General features: G+C 43.5%; 1 protein-coding gene across 1 annotated transcript; it reads left to right on the top strand.

Moving 5' to 3' along the window:
* Positions 1 to 279: 279 nt before the first annotated feature.
* On the top strand, positions 280 to 16,397 carry LOC108664712 (ice nucleation protein-like). The gene is made up of 4 exons (XM_047881239.1): positions 280 to 331; positions 8,190 to 11,190; positions 11,289 to 14,962; positions 15,345 to 16,397. The coding sequence occupies exons 1-4, from the start codon at positions 329 to 331 to the stop codon at positions 15,552 to 15,554; spliced, it is 6,888 nt and encodes a 2,295-aa protein (XP_047737195.1). The 5' UTR covers positions 280 to 328; the 3' UTR covers positions 15,555 to 16,397.
* Positions 16,398 to 22,814: the final 6,417 nt, after the last annotated feature.

Here is a 22,814-nt window from a genome sequence, read left to right as displayed (position 1 = left end):
TTTTCGACTTTAGATAGGAAAAGATTAGTTAAATTTCTCTGTTGTTTAACACATATCAGTTTTCTAGAATACATGATCCTAAAATGAAGTAATAATTGAATGGAAACATACAGTTTCCCCGATGAGTTGACGAGTCTAACTGTAAGATCTACAAGGTCACGCGAGGCGCTGACCAATAGCAGGCCGGGCACCCGCAGTGTCTCGACCAATGAGGAGACAGCGCCGTGAGCGTGAGTATATAAGGCGGGGGATCGGTGACCTCCAGTCCAGTTGCTTCCAGGCAGTCGTCGTGGTGGTTGTGTGCTTTCTTTCAGTTGCCATTCAAATTATGGTGAGTCACTGGATATGGTGCGTAATTAACATTACTAATTATACGATGAGTAATTAATTACCATGACGGTAAGGCTAAACATTGTATTTTTCTGGTACGAATAGCATATAATTTGTAACATTTTACCGTAGGTTAAATAAATCGTTTTATTCAACAGGAAAATAATATTTCCGGTAGGATTAACACTGAATTTTTAATTTTATATATTTAAATCACGAATAAATCTTCCCTTATATCATACATTTCTAACACATTCACTCATGAGTATACATATATATACAATATACAATATATACATTCATTCACATATGGGCGGCGCCCATGTTACGCATTCACCATATGCGTATCATGGATACGCGCCTCACTCAAGGCCACTGTTGCGATGCGTCATTGGTACGTGGGGTACGTGGGGTACGTGGGGTACGTGGGGTACGTGGGGTACGTGGGGTACGTGGGGTACGTGGGGTACGTGGGGCACGTGGGGTACGTGGGGTACATGGGATACGTGGGGTACGTGGGGTACGTGGGGTACGTGGGGTACGTGGGGTACGTGGGGTACGTGGGGTACGTGGGGTACGTGGGGTACGTGGGGTACGTGAGGTACGTGGGGTACGTGGGGTACGTGGGGTGTACGTGAGGCACGTGGGGTACGTGGGGTCCTTGACACATATGGGTACGTGCCCCACCCTGGGCACGTAGACCAGACACTCGTTTTTACCCCAAAAAAAGTTTCCTTGTATGACGAAATTTCCTGAAAATTCCCCTAATGAATCGTGAAAATATGGGGAAGTTTTTTATTTATTCCCCGAATTGATCAACGATACAAAAAATTAACTCTTAATTAATAATAAAGGGACTTTTTTAATATCCAGGATACGAAGAAAATGCCAGGGACATTTTTTTCTGGGGAATTTCTGAGCTTAACCATTTTGGGGATTGCGTTAGAACGAAAATTAAATCTTTATTTTGAATTTACGAAGATATGATATTTAAAGCGGGATGATATGTATATGTATATATGGATAATATACGTGGATTCTAAATAAATAGATGATATACATGGATGCTATAAACATAGATTATATATACGGATAATATATATAGATGATATATAGGCACAGATGAAACGTATGGATGATACAAACGGATGATATATATAGATGATTACAGATGCTATATATACGTAGATAATATATAAGTATGATACGTATGGATAATATATATAGATGACATATACGCATGACATATAGGGATGCTATATATAGCAGCACGCCACATGCCACGCGTCACGCGCCACTTCCTCAGCAGCCACAAAAAGTGGCATTGAGTGAGAGTGGCGAGCGTGCGGGTATCATGGATACCGTAACACGGACGCTGGTATCACGGATACATGTACGGGCGTTGGTATCATAGATACCGCGGTGCAATTAAGCGGGTATCATAGATACCGTGGTACGGGCGCTGGTATCACGGATACCGCAGCACGGGCGATGGTATCATAGATACCGTAAAACGGACGATGGTAGCAAGGATACCGTGGTACGGGAGCTGGTATCACAGATACCGTAGTACGGACGATGGTATCACGGATACCGCGGTACGGGCGCTGGTATCACGAATACCGCGGTACGGGCGCTGGTATCTCAGATACCGCGGTACGGGCGCTGGTATCACGGATACAGTAGCACGGGCGCTGGTATCACGGATACCGCACTTTGCACTCTCGTTTTCTCGATTTTTTTCCTCCGCGTCGTTTGATCTTTTAGGAAAATGGCAAGGACAGACTGCCCTTAATTAGCGCTGCCCTTAGCGCTGCCCTTAATGCTGCCCTTAGCGCTGCCCTTAGCGCTGCCCTTAGTGCTGCCCTTAGTGCTGCCCTTAGCGCTGCCCTTAGCGCTGCCCTTAGTGCTGCCCTTAGTGCTGCCCTTAGCGCTGCCCTTAGCGCTGCCTTTAGTGCTGCCCTTAGTGCTGCCCTTAGCGCTGCCCTTAGCGCTGCCCTTAGCGCTGCCCTTAGTGCTGCCCTTAGCGCTGCCCTTAGCGCTGCCCTTAGCGCTGCCCTTAGCACTGCCCTTAACGCTGCCCTTAGTGCTGCCTTTAGCGCTGCCTTTAGAGCTGCCTTTAGCGCTGCCCTTAGCGCTGCCCTTAAAGTCAAGGTCTCCACCCCTTGATTGTAATTAAAGCACTTATTTTATATTCATAAAAACGATTTTTATCTCAAAAAAAAAAAAAAAAAAAAGAAGCGGGAAGACGTGAGCCTCGTCAGGGCTGTTGGGGTGAAACCCCCACCCCCTTCACCCCTTGGAGCAAGAGAGGGGTGAAGGGGGACGAGGGAAGGCGAGGGGAGACGAGGGGGACGAGGGGAAGGGGTGACGATAATGAATACAAATTCAATAATTTTTTATTTTTCGCCACTCATTTGGCAAGAGCCGATCGAATAATAACTCCATTATATTCTGTAAATTCTAATCACCGCAAGCAATCACATCATTCCTTCAGCATCCAACAATATCAATCAAAAAAGCTCGGAAGCCATCAACACCTGGCCTTCATCAAATTAACGCCATCAAATTCATGAAAAGTCCATCAATAATCATAAAAAAGTTCGCTGTTCGCATCAAAAGTTTATTCGCGACCAAAATAAACAACAAACTTAACAGAACCATTACCTGGAAATCAAAGAACCTCAGTCACTTGGACAATCTTTGTCACTTGGGCAATCTTAAACAGTCGCATTCTTCTAAAGCCACCTGAGCAGATAAAATGACCATAATTCACATCAAACACATTAGACTAATATGAATTACTCATCTCTTGAAGTGAATTAAAATTAACCTCTTAAATCTCTTAATTTTTAAATCTCATTTCTTAAATTAAATTAAACTCTCTTTGAAAATGACAAATAGAAATACCCGATATCTCAACTCAACCACTACCTATATATACCGACAGTCTGCAATTTTTTCACTAGATACATGAAAAATTTCTACCACCAATTTAACAATCACCTTCCCAACACCCCTCGCTGCCCAGTACAACTACCATCCTCAAATCAAGATCAACAATCACTTTCTTCCGTTTGAACATAACTCAAAAATTCTAAGCATAACATTTAACATCATGCCCACCTTCTTCGCCCACCGCAAAACCACAACAAGTACAGAAATAACAACTACATACATTACAACAACAACAATATCACAAAAAACTCAAAATATAACAACTTACAGAAAGCTTCCTCAAGTATAACCCGCGGACAAGACAAGGAAACTCTACTACAAAAATACAAAGAGGAACAGCCGCCCGATAATTGACTACGCCAATCCAATCTGGACTTCTTTTACTTCTTCCATTAACACCACCCGCCTCCAAAAAGTCCAGTATAACAAAACAATAACAGGTTGCTACAAATAGGTTCAGTACAATAACAAGTTGCCAAAAAAAGATTGAAAACAATAACAGGTTGCCACAAAGATGTTGAGAAAAATAACAGGTTGCTACAAAAGGTTGAGAACAGTAACAGGTTTCCACAATACAATTACTGAATAAATTCTTAACTCTGAATGTCAAATGTTTACCGTCCAGCAACACATGGACCTCCTCTCTACCCAATACCTTCTGCGATGCCGCTAACTCGCTGGTAAATCAACCCCGCAACATTAAAGAAACTCCATACTCCAAATTCATCAATGCACTGCAACATTACTCCAGACCAACTTTAACACTGCAGCCCGTGATTTATCACGGGCACGTGATAAGTCACGAAACTTATAATCACTGGAAAACTTATTTTTAACAGTTATATCCAGGGCAACCGAAGGGAACCTACTTTATTGAGAGTTGGTTGCATTGGTTGCTAGAAAAAAGGCACCAACTCTTCGACTGTCAAATATCTCCCAACAATATGGGAGATGAGGGGAGACGAGGGGAGACGAGGGGAGACTAGGGGAGACGAGGGGAGAAGTAAGGAGACGAGGGTAGAAGTAAGGAGACGAGGGGAGACGAGGGGAGAAGTAAGGAGGCGAGGGGAGTGGCAGTTTCCCCACGAGGAAGCAAGCAAAGTTCTGAAGCAAAACAGAAAAAATCAGGAACTGAAATCAAGGCCGGGGCGGCGCTCGCTTTTATTTGCTGAAGTCGAACTCATTAGTGACTTTAAACATGCATAATTAAATATGTTGATTGATTATTTAAATATGTTAATTAATTATTTAAACAGGTTAATTAATTATTTAAATATGTTAAATAATTATTTAAACATGTCAATTAATTATTTAACCATGTTAATAAGCCATTTAAACAACAAACATACCGGTACTTAAACAGGTTAATGAGTTTAAATGTACATATTTAAACATGTTAATGAGCCATTCAAACGTGTGCCCTTAGCTGAGTCAGCTGTGCCCTTAATTTAGTCAGGTGTGCCCTTACTTTAGTCAGGCGTGCCCTTAATTTAGTCAGGCGTGCCCTTACTTTAGTCAGGCGTGCCCTTAATTTAGTCAGGCGTGCCCTTAATTTATTCATGCGTGCCTTTAATTTATTTAGTCAGGCGTGCCCTTAATTTAGTCAGGCGTGCCCTTAATTTAGTCAGGCGTGCCCTTAATTTATTCATGCGTGCCTTTAATTTATTTAGTCAGGCGTGCCCTTAATTTATTTACTCAGGCATGCCCTTAAGTTATTTATTCATGCGTGCCCTTAATTTATTTATTCATGCGTGCCCTTAATTTAGCCAGGCGTGCCCTTAATTTATTCATGCGTGCCCTTAATTTAATTATTCATGCATGCCCTTAATTTAGTCATGCGTGCCCTTTACACTTCAAGCGTGCCCTTATTGCTGCCCTTTGCTCACGCCACGAACGCTAAGAGCTTGGAATTTTTTTCCCTAAGCGGCGGAGCGTGAAGCGGGGGTGAGGGGGGGGGGNTGCGTGTTGATAGAGGGTGAGTTGTGTGTTCGTAGGAGATTAAGACGAGACATGCTAGTTTCGTAGTTAAGCTAGCCACCAGTGGATTGCTACTAGTGACTTGACACTAGTGACTTGACACTAGTGACTTGACACTAGTGACGAACTACTAGTGACTTGACACTAGTGACTAACTACTGGTGACTGACTACTGGTGACTAACTACTATTGACTTGACACTAGTGACTAACTACTATAGTGACTGAACACCAGTCACTAGCTACTAGTGACTAGTTACTAGTGATATTTTGAGGCAAATCAACTGTTCGTCTCCGTGTGCTGTAAATCAACGCGTCAACTGGCATCTTAATTGGCGGTTAATTGGGTGTGTAAGGTAACGCGTTAATTGGCAGTTAATTGGGTGTGTAAGGTCTGTCTCTTATACACATCTAGATGTGTATAAGAGACAGCCCCCAGGCTGCCTTTCCCTTTCGACGCGCTGGACCAGAAACATGTGTACACTAAATAAATATAAATAAGCGATAATAATATATAAAAATATAATAAATATAATATATAATATAATATTATATTATATATAGGTATATATTTATATATATAATAATATATAAATAATAAATATAAATAAGCGTTACATTGTACATTTTTTGACCTTGTGTGGGTTATTCTTACCAGGGCGTATCAGTGCTACGTTAGCTCGCTGCGGCTAGGAGTGTGTGTCAGTATTTAGACAATTTGACCTGCTCATTTGTCTTGGTATGACTTGATTTTACGCTAGCTAGGCGCGCTGCCGACGCAATGTTGACCTCGTGACCTCTGCAGGGTCAAGGTCAGTCCATTGACTGGGGTCTAGGGTGACTAGGATGACTAAGGTCTAGGGTGACTAGGCTCTAGGGTGTAGGGGGGAGATGGGGAATGAGTGGGGCGGAGGGATTGAGGGAAAGCTGTAGAAGTAAAAACATGGGTAAGTTAGGGTAAGTAAGGGTGGGTAAGGGTAAGTAAGGGTAATAATGAAATAATGAAATAAGGGTAACTAAGGGTAAGTAAGCGTAATTTAGGGTAATTAAGAGTAATTGAGGGTAATTAAGAGTAATTAAGGGTAATTAAGAGTAATTAAGGCTAATTAAGTGTAATTATGAAACAAGGGTAATTAAGGGTAACTAATGGTAAAAATGGTCGTTATACCTGAGGTAGGTAATGATGTTGGAACAGTGATGATGGCTATGGGAAGATATTAGTGATGATGGACGATGGCGCCTGGTGATGCTGGCGCGACGCTGGCCGCGTGACGAGTTTTTACGACGCGCCGACCTTGATATTTGGCGAGAGCTGTTGTTGTTGTTGCTGTTGTTGCTGTTGTTGCTGTTGTTGTTGCTGTTGTTGTTGCTGTTGTTGCTGTTGTTGTTGTTGTTGTTGTTGCTGTTGTTGTTGCTGTTGTTGTTGCTGTTGTTGTTGCTGTTGTTGCTGTTGTTGTTGCTGTTATTGTTGCTGTTATTGTTGCTGTTATTGTTGCTGTTNGTGACTAGGGTCTAGGGTGACTAGGGTCTAGGGTGACTAGGGTCTAAGGTGACTAGGGCGACTAGGGTCTTGGGTGACTAGGGTCTAAGGTGACTAGGGTCTAGGGTGATAAGGGTGTAGGGGGTGACTAGGATCTAGGGTGATTAGGGTCTAGGTAGGATGACTAGGGTCTTTGGTGACTAGGGTCTAGGGTCTAGGGTAATTAGGGTCTAGGGTGATTAGGGTCTAAGGTGACTAGGGTCTAGGGTGACCAGGGCCAAGGGTGACTAGGGTCTAGGGTGACTTGGGACTAGAGTGACTAGGGTCTAGGATAACTAGGGTCTAGGGTGACTAGGGTCAAGGGTGACTAGGGTCTACGTTGACTAGGATCTAGGGCGACTAGAGTCTTGAGTGACTAGAGTCTTGGGTGACTAGGGTCTAGGGTGAATAGAGTTTAGGGTGACTAGGGTCTAGGGTGACTAGGGTCTAGAGTGATTGGGGTCAAGGGTGAATAATGACTAGGATGACTAGGGTCTATTGTTATTAGGCTTTAGGGTGACTAGGGTCTAGGGTGATTAGGCTTTAGGGTGACTAGGGTCTTGGGTGACTAGGGTCTAGGTGAGTTGGGTCTATGGTGACTAGGGTCTATAGGGTCTAGAGTGACTAGGGTCAAGGGTGACTAGGGTCTAGGGTGACTAATGTCTAGGATGACTAGGGTCTATTGTTATTAGGCTTTAGGGTGACTAGGGTCTAGGGTGATTAGGCTTTAGGGTGACTAGGGTCTTGGGTGACTAGGGACTAGGTGAGTAGGGTCTAGGGTGACTAGGGTCTATAGGGTCTAGAGTGACTAGGGTATAGGGTGACTAGGGTCTAGGGTGACTAGAGTCTATGGTGACTAGGGTTTGGGGTGACTGGGGTCCCTGGTGACTAGGGTCTAGGGTGACCAGGGTCTAGGGTGATTAGGGTCTAGGATGACTAGGGTCTAGGGTGACTGAGGTCTAGGGTGACTAGGGTCTAGTGTGACTAGGGTCTATGGTGACTAGGGCCGAATATGGCCTAGTCTGACTAGGGCCTAGGGTGACTAGGGCCGAATAGGGCCTAGTGTGACTAGGGCCTTGGGTGACTAGGGCCTAGGGTGACTAGGGTCTATGGCATCTAATGCCCACAATTGAGGATCACTGTTCATGAGGCATCAAAGTCTCCCTTATATCTCCCTTATACTTGTCTCCTACCCTCATCGTTGCCAGTGCTGCTTCCTGTTGCCAGTGCTGCTCCATGTTGCCAGTGCTGCTCCGTGTTGCCAGTGCTGCTCCATGTTGCAAGTGCTGCTCCATGTTGCCAGTGCTGCTCCGTGTTGCCAGTGCGGCTCCATTTTGCCATGCCCTCGTTCCTCTCTCTGTACCCGATGACCCGCCATTAAACTAACTCCCCTTCCCTTGTTGCAGATCAACCGCGTGAGATGGAGGACGATAGTGATCCTCCTGGTGGGGACGTCGTTGGTGGGCGACTCCTTAGGGATGCCCCAAGCAACACTCGGAGGGCCCCCTAGCAAGCTCGCCCCCGCGGCCGCCGTGTCCTCAAGTCAGACGGGGCATCCGTCGAACCTGAATGTGGCACGGTTCCCCCCAAACTTTGGCGTCGAGATCGACAGCAGCGAAGCGGTTGAAGGACCAAGCGATGAAGTTTCTGGAAGATGGCAGCGAGGAGCCTACCAAGCAATGACCGGCTACACCCGCGGCATGAGCCTGGGCGCAGATTCTCACCAAACCAGCCTGGAGAGTGCCGAAGAGGTTGCGGTCCGGCAGCAAAACCAACAGGCCTCAGCCGGTGCAGGATACCCTGCAACCAGGCAGACAGGAGGGGAAAGTACCTCATCGAAGCAACAACATGGAAGTAGTTCCTCTTCAGTTTCATCTTCTACCTCTTCTGCTGGTAGAGCACTGTCTGCAGGGCGATCACTCGCTGCCACGAATACAAGGAATGTTCAGTATCCTCCAGCCCTTCCTGGAGCGAGATCTCCCAACAGGAATTTTCAGCGCAGCATCGAAGGTGCAAGCATTAAATCAACCCAACAGACCACCACTCGTGGCAATGACAACAGAAATCTCTACAATAACCATCGCCAAACTGCACAAAATACACAACAAAAGTTTTATACGGTGATCGACGTCGATGATGATGATGACAGCACCGAGAATCAAAATTCTAGATTCCAATCATTAGGCAGACGATATCATCCTGAAGGATCACCCAAGACAGCAGCGCCACTATTCATTCCTGCCCAAAAGTCGGCGCAACAACAAACAAGTGCGTCTCAAACTTCTACCTTCAACAACCCTCTTTTGTATGCTCTCACAGATTCATCGGAAGAGACAAATGACTTTATTATGCCTATTGTGAAAATGGAACACGCGAACACGAAGCAACAGAGAATTGCGCTCTCGGAAAGCGCGCTTAATGACCGATACAATTTCGTTGACAGTCAAGGCAGCGTTAACTGGGGTTATACTTTATCCGACCAATACCAAGAAGCGGTGGTGCATCGCGATGGCACCATCGAGGGTAAATACGGATGGACCGCCCCTAACGGGCTAAACATCAAAGTCGAGTACATCGCTGATAAAGGAGGGTACAGAATCCACAGTTCGCAAAACATCTATCCAAAGGATGACCCCGTAGTCGAATCAGTGAAGCAGCAACATCTATTGGAAGTTCAACGAGCAGCCAACAGAGGAATAGTCCAACCAATAGCCCCAACTGGATCCATTGGCGGAGTAGGAGTGCCTTTATCTCCAGCAGGCCCTGGAATTGGCGGATCAGGGACTGGTGGTTTCACAGTCGGACATCCAGGAGCTGGGGTTGGCTTTGGAACCCAGCCTGGAAGGCCCTTACCAGGGATTGATGCACCTTTCGGTGGAGTTGCTTTAGGAGCCGGAGCAGGAGCGCCGTTATCTCCAGCAGGCCCTGGAGCTGGTGGATCCGGGACTGGTGGTTTCACAGTCTTCATAGATGATGAGTTTACACAAGGTGTCGGACAGCCAGGAGCTGGGGTAGGGTTTGGAACCCAGCCTGGAAGGCCCTTGCCAGGGATTGATGCACCTTTCGGTGGAATGCCTTCACCAGGGTTAGACTCGACATCAGGCACATCATTTGGAACTACCGGACAAACCTCCGGAACTCCTCTGTTGCCTTCTGTAGACACTGACTTCAGAGCAGAGGCCGGATTTGGAGCACCAGCTGGCCAAGATTTTGGAGTTGGGTTACCTCCAGTAACAGGAGGTCAGGGCACAGCATTTGGAACTGATGCCGGATTTGGATTACCGGGTGGACAAGAACCATCTTTCGGAACAGGTACTGGATTGGGAGCTCCAGCCGGACAGGACTTTGGAGTTGGTTTGCCTCCAGTAACAGGTGATCAGAGCACAGCATTTGGAACTGATACTGGATTTGGAGCACCAGGTGGACAAGAAACATCTTTCGGAACAGGTACTGGATTGGGAGCTCCAGCCGGACAGGACTTTGGAGTTGGTTTACCTCCAGCAACAGGTCAGGGCATGCCATTTGGAACTGATACTGGATTTGGTGCACCAGGTGGACAAGTAACATCTTTCGGAACAGGTACTGGATTGGGAACTCCAGCCGGACAGGACTTTGGAGTTGGTTTACCTCCAGCAACAGGAGGTCAGGGCATGCCATTTGGAACTGATCCTGGATTTGGAGCTTCAGCAGGACAAGACACCACATTTGGAGCAGGAACAGGTTTTGGAACACCGTCTGGACAGGGCTTTGGGGTTGGCTTACCGCCGGCAACTTCATCAGTATTGGGAATTGATTCGGGACTCGAATCTTCACCAGGTACTGGAAGCGGATCAGGAAGTAGTTTCGGTACTAGCATCGGCACTGGATCAACAGATGCAGGCTTTGGCGCTGGGTCAATCGACACTGGCTTCGGCACCGGTTCAACAGATACAGGCTTTGGCACTGGTTCAACAGATGCAGGCTTTGGCACTGGTTCAACCGACACTGGATTCGGCACCAGTTCAATAGATACTGGATTTGGTAGTAGCGGCTTTGGTACTGGTTCAACCGACACCAGTTTCGGCTCTGGCTTCACCGACACTAGTTTTGGATCTGGCTCAACTGATACGGGACTAGGTGGCAGTGGTTTTGGAACTGGATCAACAGATACTGGTTCTGGTACTAGCTCAACTGATACAGGATTTGGTGGTAGCGGCTTTGGAACTAGTTCAACCGATACTGGTTTTGGAACTGGCTCAACTGATACGGGATTCGGTGGTAGCAGCTTCGGCACTGATTCAACGGACACTGGATTCGGCACCAGTTCAACAGATACTGGATTTGGTGGCAGCAGCTTCGGCACTGGTTCCACGGACACTGGTTTCGGAGCCAGTTCAACGGATACTGGATTTGGCGGCAGCAGCTTCGGCACTGGTTCAACGGACACTGGTTTCGGAGCCAGTTCAACAGATACTGGATTTGGTGGCAGCAGCTTCGGCACTGGTTCCACGGACATGGTTTCGGAGCCAGTTCAACGGATACTGGATTTGGCGGCAGCAGCTTCGGCACTGGTTCAACGGACACTGGTTTCGGAGCCAGTTCAACGGATACTGGATTTGGCGGCAGCAGCTTCGGCACTGATTCAACGGACACTGAATTCGGAACCAGTTCAACAGATACTGGATTCGGCAGCGGCAGCTTCGGCACTGATTCAACGGACACTGGATTCGGCACCAGTTCGACAGATACTGGATTCGGCACCAGTTCAACAGATGCTGGATTTGGCGGCGGCAGCTTCGGCACTGGTTCAACGGACACTGGTTTCGGAACCAGTTCAACGGATACTGGATTTGGAGGTAGCAGCTTCGGCACTGGTTCAACGGACACTGGATTCGGCTCCAGTTCAACAGATACTGGATTTGGCGGTGGCAGCTTCGGCACTGGTTCAACGGACACTGGTTTCGGAACCAGTTCAACGGATACAGGATTTGGAGGTAGCAGCTTCGGCACCAGTTCAACAGACGCTGGATTCGGCACCAGTTCAACAGATACTGGATTTGGCAGCAGCAGCTTCGGCACTGGTTCAACGGACACTGGTTCCGGAACCGGTTCAACGGATACTGGATTTGGTGGCAGCAGCTTCGGCACTGGTTCTACGGACACTGGATTCGGCTCCAGTTCAACAGATACTGGATTTGGAGGCAGCAGCTTCGGCACTGGTTCAACGGACACTGGTTTCGGAACCAGTTCGACGGACACCGGATTTGGCGACAGCAGCTTCGGCACTGGTTCTACGGACACTGGATTCGGCTCCAGTTCAACAGATACTGGATTTGGAGGCAGCAGCTTCGGCACTGGTTCAGCGGGCACTGGATTCGGAAGCAGTTCAACGGATACTGGTTTTGGAGGTAGCAGCTTCGGCACTGATTCTACTGACACTGGATTCGGCAGTAGTTCAACAGATACTGGATTTGGAGGCAGCAGCTCCGGCACTGGTTCTACGGACACTGGATTTGGCACCAGTTCAACAGATACAGGATTTGGAGGCAGCAGCTTCGGCACTGGTTCAACTGATACTGGTTTCGGAACAAGTTCGACGGATACCGGATTTGGCGACAGCAGCTTCGGCACTGGTTCTACGGACCCTGGATTTGGCACCAGTTCAACGGATACTGGATTTAGTGGCAGCAGCTTCGGCACTGGTTCAACAGACACTGGATCCGAAACTAGTTCAACAGATACTGGATTTGGCGGCAGCAGCTTCGGCACTAGTTCCACGGACACTGGTTTCGGAACAAGTTCAACGGATACTGGATTTGGCGGCGGCAGCTTCGGCACTGATTCAAGGGACACTGGATTCGGAACCAGTTCAACAGATACTGGATTTGGCAGCAGCAACTTCGGCACTGGTGCAACTGACACTGGATTTGGCGATAGCAGCTTCGGCTCTGGTTCAACTGATCCTGGATTCGGTACTGGGTCTGCTGCTTCTGGTTTTGGCGATAGCAGCTTCGGCTCAGGTTCAACCGATACCGGATTCGGTACAGGGTCTACATCCTCTGGATTCGGTGATAGTAGTTTCGGCTCCGGTTCAACTGGTAGTGGATCTGGAGACAGCACATTCAATGCCCAGTTCAACGATACAGGATTTGATACCAGTTTTACAAATACTGGGTTTGACGATTTCGGTTTAGGCACTGGGTCTGGTGATACAGCATTCGGCACTGACACAGGTCTGAGCGGAGGTGTCAGCCTCAACACTAACACAGGAAGTTTAGATACCAACTTTGGAGGTTTCAATGAGGCCCCGGCATCGTCTGGCCCTAGTGATTCCTTTCGGAGCACATCGGCTAACACAGGAGGATTTGGTGGAAACGCTGGCGCCGGGGTTGGCGTTGCTTTGCCTAGCTTTGATGGGACTAATACGGCTACGAACGACTTTTTCTCCACAAGCGCCGGATCAAGAGACAATTTCTTCAACGGGAACGGAGGCGTCGGGGACTCTTTCTTCAACGGGAACACCGTAACAAATGGTAACAACCTTCTAACGGGGCCCCCTGTTCCATTCAGCGATCTTAGCGCTTCTACCAACGACAAGAAGCCGTTTTTTGAGTTAGGCCCATCCGGGACTGAAATAACAGCTTCCTCGGGTGGGCCTCCCTCCCCCAAACCTCAATTTTCCGGCAATTTTGACCTTTCAACTCAAACCGCAACACCACAAGCTGGCGTCGGAACTTCTTCGATTCAGACCGTTCCTGAAATTTGCCTCCTTGCTAGTAAGACCGATCCAGAATTGCTACCTTCCGAGTGTAGAACTGCAATCACTTCCGCGCCATCTGACTTAAGCTTTGGAACTGATACTGGCTTCAAAACTGATACTGGATTCGAAACTGGAGCTGGTACTGTATTCGAAACTGAAACTGACACTGGATTCGGAATTGAAACTGACATTGGATCTGGAACTGGAACTGACACTGGATTTGAAATTGAAACTGACACTGGATCTGGAACTGAAACTGTGTTCGGAACTGATACTGGCCTCGAAACAGGGACTGGTCCTGTTTTCGTATCAAATACAGGATTTGGAGGAGAGAGTGAAGTAACAAACATCCCCGAAGAGTGTCGTTTCATTGGCAAGCTGCACCCGACGCTCGTGTCGCGCGAGTGCCAACCTTACCTTCCGACAAGTCAGCTCACGGGGACACAACATGCAACTAACCGCGAAAATGTAGACCTTGGAGGCACGAATACCAACGTGAACTTCGACGGATCTGATTCAGGTTTCCAAGCCACTGATTCAGGATTTGTTGGCTTTGATGGGGCTGATGCTGGCCCTGGTGGCTTCGATGCTGGCTTGGCCGGTCTCGATACTGGCTTTGGTGATACCGAGACATTATTTGGAAGCAGCGATGCTGGTGTTGGCGGTACAAATTTAGGCATTGCAGAATCTGATACAGACTTTACAGGCACAGGTTCCAGCTTTGGATTCAATGATACAAGCTTTGGTGACACCGCTTTAGGCTTTGATGGCTTTGATCCAGGTTTTGGTGGCAACGACACAGGCTTTAGTGGAGCGCATGATAGTTTCAATGATTTCAGTGCAGTGCCAAACACAGAAGGTTCAGGATTCGGATTCGGTACAGGTTTTGACGATTCAAACAGATTAGGCACGAATCTCTTAAAATCAGCGAAACATCTGCAAGGAAGCCGCATCCCTGTAAGCCCCATTCCCGTGAGGCTAGATGGAACGCAGAAGGTCCCCAGCCTGCCCCTTCCTAGCGAATTTAAAGGAACCGCCAGTTTACCAAACAGGCTAAACGGCCTCAATGCCTTCACTTCAAGAACCCCTGTTCGTCCGAACCCCGTGCAAGTAGTTCAGATGAATGACTTCGAGAAACAATCAGCAGGAGAACAAAGCAGATCATCACTACAAGCCACAACATCGGTAGCGGAGAATACATTTGAACCAGATCAGTTTCCGGAAAACCAGTCGCCACCATCGTCACTGGTCGCACAGGAAAACCAGGGCCTTCAAGAAGATGCTTCTTCATCTGCAAAGAAAACTGATGAAGAGCGCAACATGAGACAGCTGAAGCTGCAGGAGCGCAACGACCGCCAGCAGAAAAGACTCAAGCAATACCAGCAGTTCCTGAGGCTCGAGAGGGCAATGCAACTTAATAAGAGTCTTTCCAACAGCGAGGTGAGTAAAGGGTGTCAGCATAATTCTGTGTCCGACCGAGGTGAGTGAAGGTGTCAAAACGGGTTGGCCCTTCACCGATGTGGGTGGCGATATCAACATGAGTCTGAGCCTGACCGATGTGAGTGTAAAGAGTCTGCACTCTGCTGAGTTAAGTGGAGTTGTTTTCATTGTACAAATGTCAGTGCCAGACCGAAGACTATTTGCTTCACCACCAGTTTAATGAGTTGTTCTCAACCTCAAAATATTTCTGTATGGAAGTCGTTTAGTTTTTGAGATGTTCATGTGTTCTCTCCTGTTTTCTTAAATGTCATTTCTGTAATCACTGTAAGTCTGTAAGCAATGTATAGATACGTCTTTTCTAATTCATATATCTATTTCTTAGGTTACCGCACCTGCAACAGGCAGCGTTTCCCCAGGACATGCCCACCTGCAGCAGCAGTTAGCTAGACTCAAGGCCCAGAAAGAAGGAGTGGACCCTGAAGAAGTCCCTCCCCCCTCTCCGAACGCCAAAAGGCTAAGCGACACCATGGAAAAATTAGCCAAGTCATCCATACAGTCCAGGGGAGCCATCCTTAGTGTCCTTAAGGCTTAATGTGCCCTTATTAGCCTTAAACCTTAGATCCGACTTAGGTAGATTTGATTTAGGATGCGTTAAGTCTGTGCCATTCCAGTCAAAAAATTATCACGCTGGATAAACGTTATTATTGGCTAATTATTTCAAATGACGAAAAAAATTTTTACTTATAGAATTCCCCCCTGAATTAATTGAAAAATTATGTTAATATAATTTCCAAAATTGTATTCTTTAGCTAATGTTCAAAAAAACCTTTTCATTATCTGAATGCTGATTGGCTGTTGGGTTTTATTACTTGAACACTGATTGGCTGTTGATTATATAACTTGAATGCTAATTGGTTGTTTATCATCGTTGATGTTGAATAGAGATAAGAATGTGATATGCGTGTTGATAGAGGGTGAGTTGTGTGTTCGTAGGAGATTAAGACGAGACATGCTAGTTGCGTAGTTAAGCTAGCCACCAGTGGATTGCTACTAGTGACTTGACACTAGTGACTTGACACTAGTGACTTGACACTAGTGACGAACTACTAGTGACTTGACACTAGTGACTAACTACTGGTGACTGACTACTGGTGACTAACTACTATTGACTTGACACTAGTGACTAACTACTATAGTGACTGAACACCAGTCACTAGCTACTAGTGACTAGTTACTAGTGATATTTTGAGGCAAATCAACTGTTCGTCTCCGTGTGCTGTAAATCAACGCGTCAACTGGCATCTTAATTGGCGGTTAATTGGGTGTGTAAGGTAACGCGTTAATTGGCAGTTAATTGGGTGTGTAAGGTAACGAGTTAATTGGCAGTTAATTGGATGTGTAAGGTAACGAGTTAATTGGCAGTTAATTGGATGTGTAAAATTATTAAAAAAATAATCTGTGCCGAAATCAGAGAAATAAACCTGCAGCGATTGCAGTTTCTCCATGACGGCCACGTTTGAAGCCCAGGTTTCACTCAAACAAAGGAATGAGTCAAATTGTCTAATTAGTGACACACTTTCACACCCCCAGCACCCGCATAAATCGGGCGTAGCACTGATACGCCATTTAGATCCGCGTAGTATTACTGTACATGAACGTAGTCGTCAATTAAAGACAATATATTATTTTGCTTCGTACAATTAAGGTGCCAAAACATTCCTCCGTGATCCTGTAATCTTATTTTCAAATTCTCTTAACAAAAATATCAAAATATTGATTTAAATTAAAACTTTAAATCAACTTTGAATCAATATATTGGTTTAAATTAGGTTTTCTTCTATTCGATACCGAGCTTCATTTTCTGTTAATCCTATTAGATTATTAGCTGCCACTGTACATCGGTCCTCCTATAAAAAGCTATTTCTATTCCCTAGTTCAATAATTAAATGACATTTCTCTAAATTAGTCTCCCAAGCAAAATTATATCGGTTTTCATTGATTTTTAATGGTTTTCATTGAATATTTAAAGGGTTTTATTGAATATGTAATGGGTTTTATTAAATAATAATTGTTTTCATTGAATATTTAATGGTTTTTATTGAATATAGAATTGGTTTTATTGATTATTTAATGGGTTTTATTGATTATTCCCTGGATTAGATATGTACTCAGGCATGTATAATAGTTTCATGAATTAAATGCTTATCCTTCATTATGTATAATAACCTGAATCATTACATACTTTCCATTAAAAATTGGCAGAGAACATTTCTTTTTTAACCTTAGTCCCCCGAATAAATAAATAAATAATGAAAGTAATGAATATGTATTAATAAAATTTTCCTAAGCATATTTTATACGAGTCTCCCAATTGCATGCTGAACTTCTTTTATATATTAGCCTCCCAGCTGAATTTTAAACTCGTTTTTATATTTTAGTTGCCCATTGAAGACTATAAGTCGCCTTAAAATATATTTTTTTAGTTGCCCATTGAAGACTATAAGTCGCCTTAAAATATATTTTTTTAGTTGCCCATTGAAAACTATTAGTCACCATAAAATATATTTTAGTCGCCCATTGAAGAGTAAAAATTGCCTTAATATACATTTTAGTCGCCCATTGAAGACCATAAGTCGCCTTAAAATATATTTTTTTAGTCGCCCATTGAAAACTATTAATCACCATAAAATATATTTTAGTCGCCCATTGAAGAATATAAGTCGCCATAAAATATATTTTAGTTGCCCATTGAAGACTATAAGTCACCATAAAATATATTTTAGTCGCCCATTGAAGACTATAAGTCACCATAAAATATATTTTAGTCGCCCATTGAAGAATATAAGTCACCATAAAATATATTTTAGTCGCCCATTGAAGAATATAAGTCGCCATAAAATAAATTTTAGTTTTTTAGGACGCAGTACTGATACGATGCTCTTTTCCGGGCCAAACTGGGTCAGGATAACAGACACAGTTGTAAAAAGTGCGTCGCTTTTTAGACAAAGTCGCACTCATAGCTTTCAGTGCGCGTTCCTCAAGCGAGCAGCCGCCAAGGTAAAATAAATACACATATATGCATGCTATATATATGCGTAGTACATTATACGGTATATTGCCTTGCATTTATATATGTAGGCCTCTTGCTTAAATCAATATATGGGTAAATGAATGGTAAGTAAGTATAGGCGTGGTATATATTGGATGTACGAGTATCATGCATCATGTACGAGTATCATGTATCATGTACGAGTATCATGTATCATGTACGAGTATCATGCATCATGCACGAGTATCATGTATCATGTACGAGTATCATGTGTCATGCACGAGTATCATGTGTCATGTACGAGTATCATGAATCATGTACGAGTATCATGTGTCATGTACGAGTATCATGTATCATGTACGCGTATCATGAATCATGCACGAGTATCATGTATCATGTACTAGTTTCATGTATCATGTACGAGTATCATGTATCATGTACGAGTATCATGTATCATGTACGAGTGTCATGTATCATGTACGAGTATCATGCATCATGTACGAGTGTCATGTATCATGTACGAGTGTCATGTATCATGTACGAATATCATGCATCATGTTCAAGTGTCATGTATCATGTATGAGTATCATGCATCATGTACAGGTATCATGTCTCATGTACGAGTGTCATGTATCATGTATCAAGAATGAATATCATGTACAATTATTATGTATCATGTAGGTATGAGTATCATGTACAAGTAGGGTAAACGCTGTATATTCCGTCGCATTAAGGACGCATCGAGAAATGAAAAACTATAAAAAAATAACTGTATGCATTACTCGAGTTCTGTTTGCTTTATGTGACTCGCAAAACACCGTACTACACGCCACTGACGCCAGCAACGATGAAACGTCACAAAATGTTGCCATATTTATTTAAAAGCCTTTAGAATGCAAACCTACCAAATCCCTATATTCCGACATTGTGCGTGGCAATATTTGGCACGTGGTGAGGCGTATTCCGTCCGCGCTTCTAATTCTACTGATACGTAATGCCGACATCCACGTGTTCGAATTCCGTTTGCTGTGTGAGCTGTATTGGAATACAACATGGCTTTGAATTAGAACACTAATGACTATTGAACACTACTTAATTACGCTTTTAATTAACAACTATTAAGCTTTTAATTAAGCAAATTTTAATTTTTGTACATAGCTTGAAACGATCTGTGTGTGTCCAATTATAGTTGTGACAGAATTAGTTTTCATGTGTCTAAATCCATTTCTCAACTTAATCATCTATTAATTTATTTACCACTTGAAATCAGCGAATACAAGCATACTTAAAGGATTCCTAATATATTCACAGACGTATTTAAAAGTCTCAAACCATAATATTATTCCTATACAAACAGTTATTCACTATTTGGTAGAGCAAGGTCAACTGTCAAATTTGACACATTTTTCGATGATCTCACTGGGTAGTGGGTAGCGTGCATTGTCTCTCTTTGGATCTCAATATTTTCCCACTAGATGGCCAAGACCTAGTGTTTTGGCATTAGTTCGACACGCAAATGTATGACGTCACCATTTCAACCATGAACGAATGCATGGAACTAAAACAAAGCTTAATATAAAGGAAAAACTAGAGAGGTGACGGAATTACCCACGATATCGGAAAATACCGCGTTTACCCTATTATGTATCTGTTGTATCATGTATCATGTACGAGTACAACATGGCAAGGCAACATGGCAAGTCAACGTGGCAAGTCTACATGGGAAGGCAACATGGCAAGTCAACATGGCAATCAACTTGGCACATCAACATGGCAAGGCAATGGGGCAAGGCAATGGGGCAAGCCAACATGGCAAGTTAACATGGCAATTCAACATGGCAACTGTCAATTTGGCATGTCAACATGTCAAGTCTACATAGTAGGCTACATGGGATTATGGGAAGGCAACATGGGCCATGGCACATCAACATGGGAAGGCAATATGTCAAGTCAACATGACCAGTCAACATGGCAAGTAGGTATACGTTCATGGGAAGGCAACATGGCACGTCATTGACATCAATATGGCAAGGCAATGGGGCAAGTCAACATGGGAAGGCAACATGGCAAGTCAACATAGTAAGTCAACATGGCACATAAACATGGGAAGGCAACATGGCTGTCATGGCACATCAACATATGAAGGCAATGGGGCAAGTCAACATGGCACATCAACATGGCAAGTCAAAATAATTTTCCAAGCAGGTTAGCCTCGGGCGATATTAATCCCGTTGATAAGAATAAATACCGGTATACCTTATGTGTGCCAACTCAAGAAAGAGCCATTAAAAACCGTATTCTATTAGGAAAAAAGAACTCCCATTTGACTCTTGTTCCGGAATTTGAGAAAAACGATTTGGGTCTTCAATCAATAATTTATAATTACTAATTTGAATATAATTTCTATTTTTGATCCATACCTTTCCTTCAGTCCTTTGGCTGACCCTTTCTCCTGCTAAGAATTAATTTTTAGCTCCTGATAAGTATATATGCTTCACCTGCGACTAGAAATTTGGCTAGCATATTAAAGTAAACAAACTAAATAATAGTTAATAAATCTTTAATCGAATTCCAATTCAGTAGAGAAGAACCGAACATCTGTGTGGCTTTGAAATACCAACTGCAATGCGCTCGTATTAATTAACATGGCGCACGAAACAGCTTAGTTTACGCAGCTAAAGTTTTCTATTTGATAAGAAAATGTTGATGAGAGAAAATGTTCAATGACAATGGACTAACTGTATCATTATGATACATTGGGTGGAGTACTTAGTTCATGTAGAGGAGTCAACAAGGTGGTTGGTATATATAATTAAAATGGCATTTTGGCTTAAAGATTCTTTATAAATACTCAATTATTACGGTCACTGCGTCACTTGAGTTTACGGTTTCAAATTCAAAGCTATCGAATATATCTCTAAAAATGCGATAATAATAAATATGATATAATAATTTATATAATTCGCTATAATATATAACCCGCTATCATTAGGCGGATTTTTTTATAGATATACATATTATGTATATTATTATTAATAATGTATATTATTCGCTTATTTTCATCGCTCGGCTTCTCTTAGTTTTGACTGGATACTAATTATTCAATAGTAAATAATACATATTCGCCAAGTTTACTCTCCACGGCGTATTATTATATTAACTTAAATTTAGGTATTTCCCGTTTTTGACTGTTATTTCAAGAATGCAAGACATTATTACCGTTTCTGGCGTTTCATCACATCTATTCCCTCAGTTTCACAGAGTTTATTCACTTATCAATTTCAATATGTGACACTACAGCAGGTAACACTTTATACACTCAATTGGATGGATTAAAACTTTTATAAATTAAAACTGAATTTAGTTGGACCTGATCACTTGTAACGTTAACGGTGAGACATGAAATTGTTCCGTTATCGTTGATTGCCATTGCAAGTTCCTTTCTTCAAAACGAAAAAGAGACGTTTATTAATTATAATTACTAAATCGCCCCAGCCAGAGTCTCCGTGTAATTAATTAATTACTTAATTAAGGGCAAAGTTAAGGACCAATTGACTCTGGAGAAGGAGCCAGCAACAGCGCGCAGTAAACGAGGTGGACCCAACACGCCATAGCGGCACAAGTCTTGTAAATTCTTCATCTATCTACTACTATTCTGAAGTTTATCAATCTTGATATGTAATACGTATTGATAATATATCATTGTATTTTTATATTAAAGTATTGTCTCTTATTTAGCAGCGTGGGTTAACATTGACCGATCATATTACAATTTCTCGGTTGTTTTTAGTTAACTAATTTTGGTGCTATTCGTTAACGATTAACCTGTTTGGCTACGTTTTTGTCTAACACTTGTGGGATTTCCCTGTCGATTGGATTGCAGAGATCCACCGTGTAGGATCGAGTCGGCTGGAACTCGCAGCAAAACTTCACCAAAGCGTCGTGGTCGCCATACGTTCCTTGTATCTTTTGTTATATTAAGTCGGAATTTAGCATGAAAATATTCACAAATTAGCAGAAATTCGTAGTATTCTTAAGTTCACCCTTCTTTTTGTATAGCAACAATTCGCAAAAAATATTTCGAGCACGACTTGAATAAACTATTCTCCGTATTCTTTATTTTAACTATTCATGTATACTAAAAATTCTATGTATTATCTATTATAAAGATGAATTATTTTCATCATGTACAATAATCCAGTCACTACCTACATCATTAAGTTGGACTCGCTGAGGAGAAACTTGAGACAAATGATGTAGTAAATTTAATTAGTGATAAATGTACAGCCACTTTATCACGTCACATCAACGTATGTACAAATTACATCAGGAAACGGCACCACGAGCACAAAAAAAAAACGTTTTTTTTTTCTAAAAAAACAGGTATGCTCTCGGTAGACCCCGGTTCACTAATACCACAACCGGTAGAGCACTTTTCACTAAAAAAAAAACATTAATTGTTTTAACAAACTTTCTCGGTAACGCTTAACGTTTTTTTTTCGAAAACTGAAAAACGTTCCGAGAAAGTATTCTATTTTTCAACAACTGCACTGTTAGAAAAATCGCAGTTAAACGGTCTCTCCAGCGTTTTAGTGGCCAGCCAAGACGTGGAAAGAAACACCGTATGGCCGTTTTCATTCAAATCTAACACTAGAAACTCGTACAACATTTGAAAAAAACGGATAATTAAAAATACGCGGATAAAAACGCGTATTAAATTAAATTAAAAAACGGATGAAAACGGAAACACGGTTTATTTTCACGTGGCGGCCGGCCACTAGAACACTGGTGAGACCGTTTTTA

Source organism: Hyalella azteca, unplaced genomic scaffold, assembly GCF_000764305.2.
Source record: "Hyalella azteca isolate HAZT.00-mixed unplaced genomic scaffold, Hazt_2.0.2 contig7409, whole genome shotgun sequence".
In the NCBI taxonomy this organism is placed as follows: domain Eukaryota; kingdom Metazoa; phylum Arthropoda; class Malacostraca; order Amphipoda; family Hyalellidae; genus Hyalella; species Hyalella azteca.
The sequence above is the reverse complement of the archived record's forward strand: the minus strand, read 5'-3'. Positions and strand labels throughout refer to the sequence as shown.

Bases quoted from the DNA above. Each gene is read 5' to 3' on its own strand.
- LOC108664712 (XM_047881239.1), top strand. The intron at 11,191-11,288 runs GCACTGGTTCAA...ATGGTTTCGGAG, and splicing joins ATTTGGCGGCAGCAGCTTCG to CCAGTTCAACGGATACTGGA. The intron at 14,963-15,344 runs GTGAGTAAAGGG...TCTATTTCTTAG, and splicing joins AGAGTCTTTCCAACAGCGAG to GTTACCGCACCTGCAACAGG.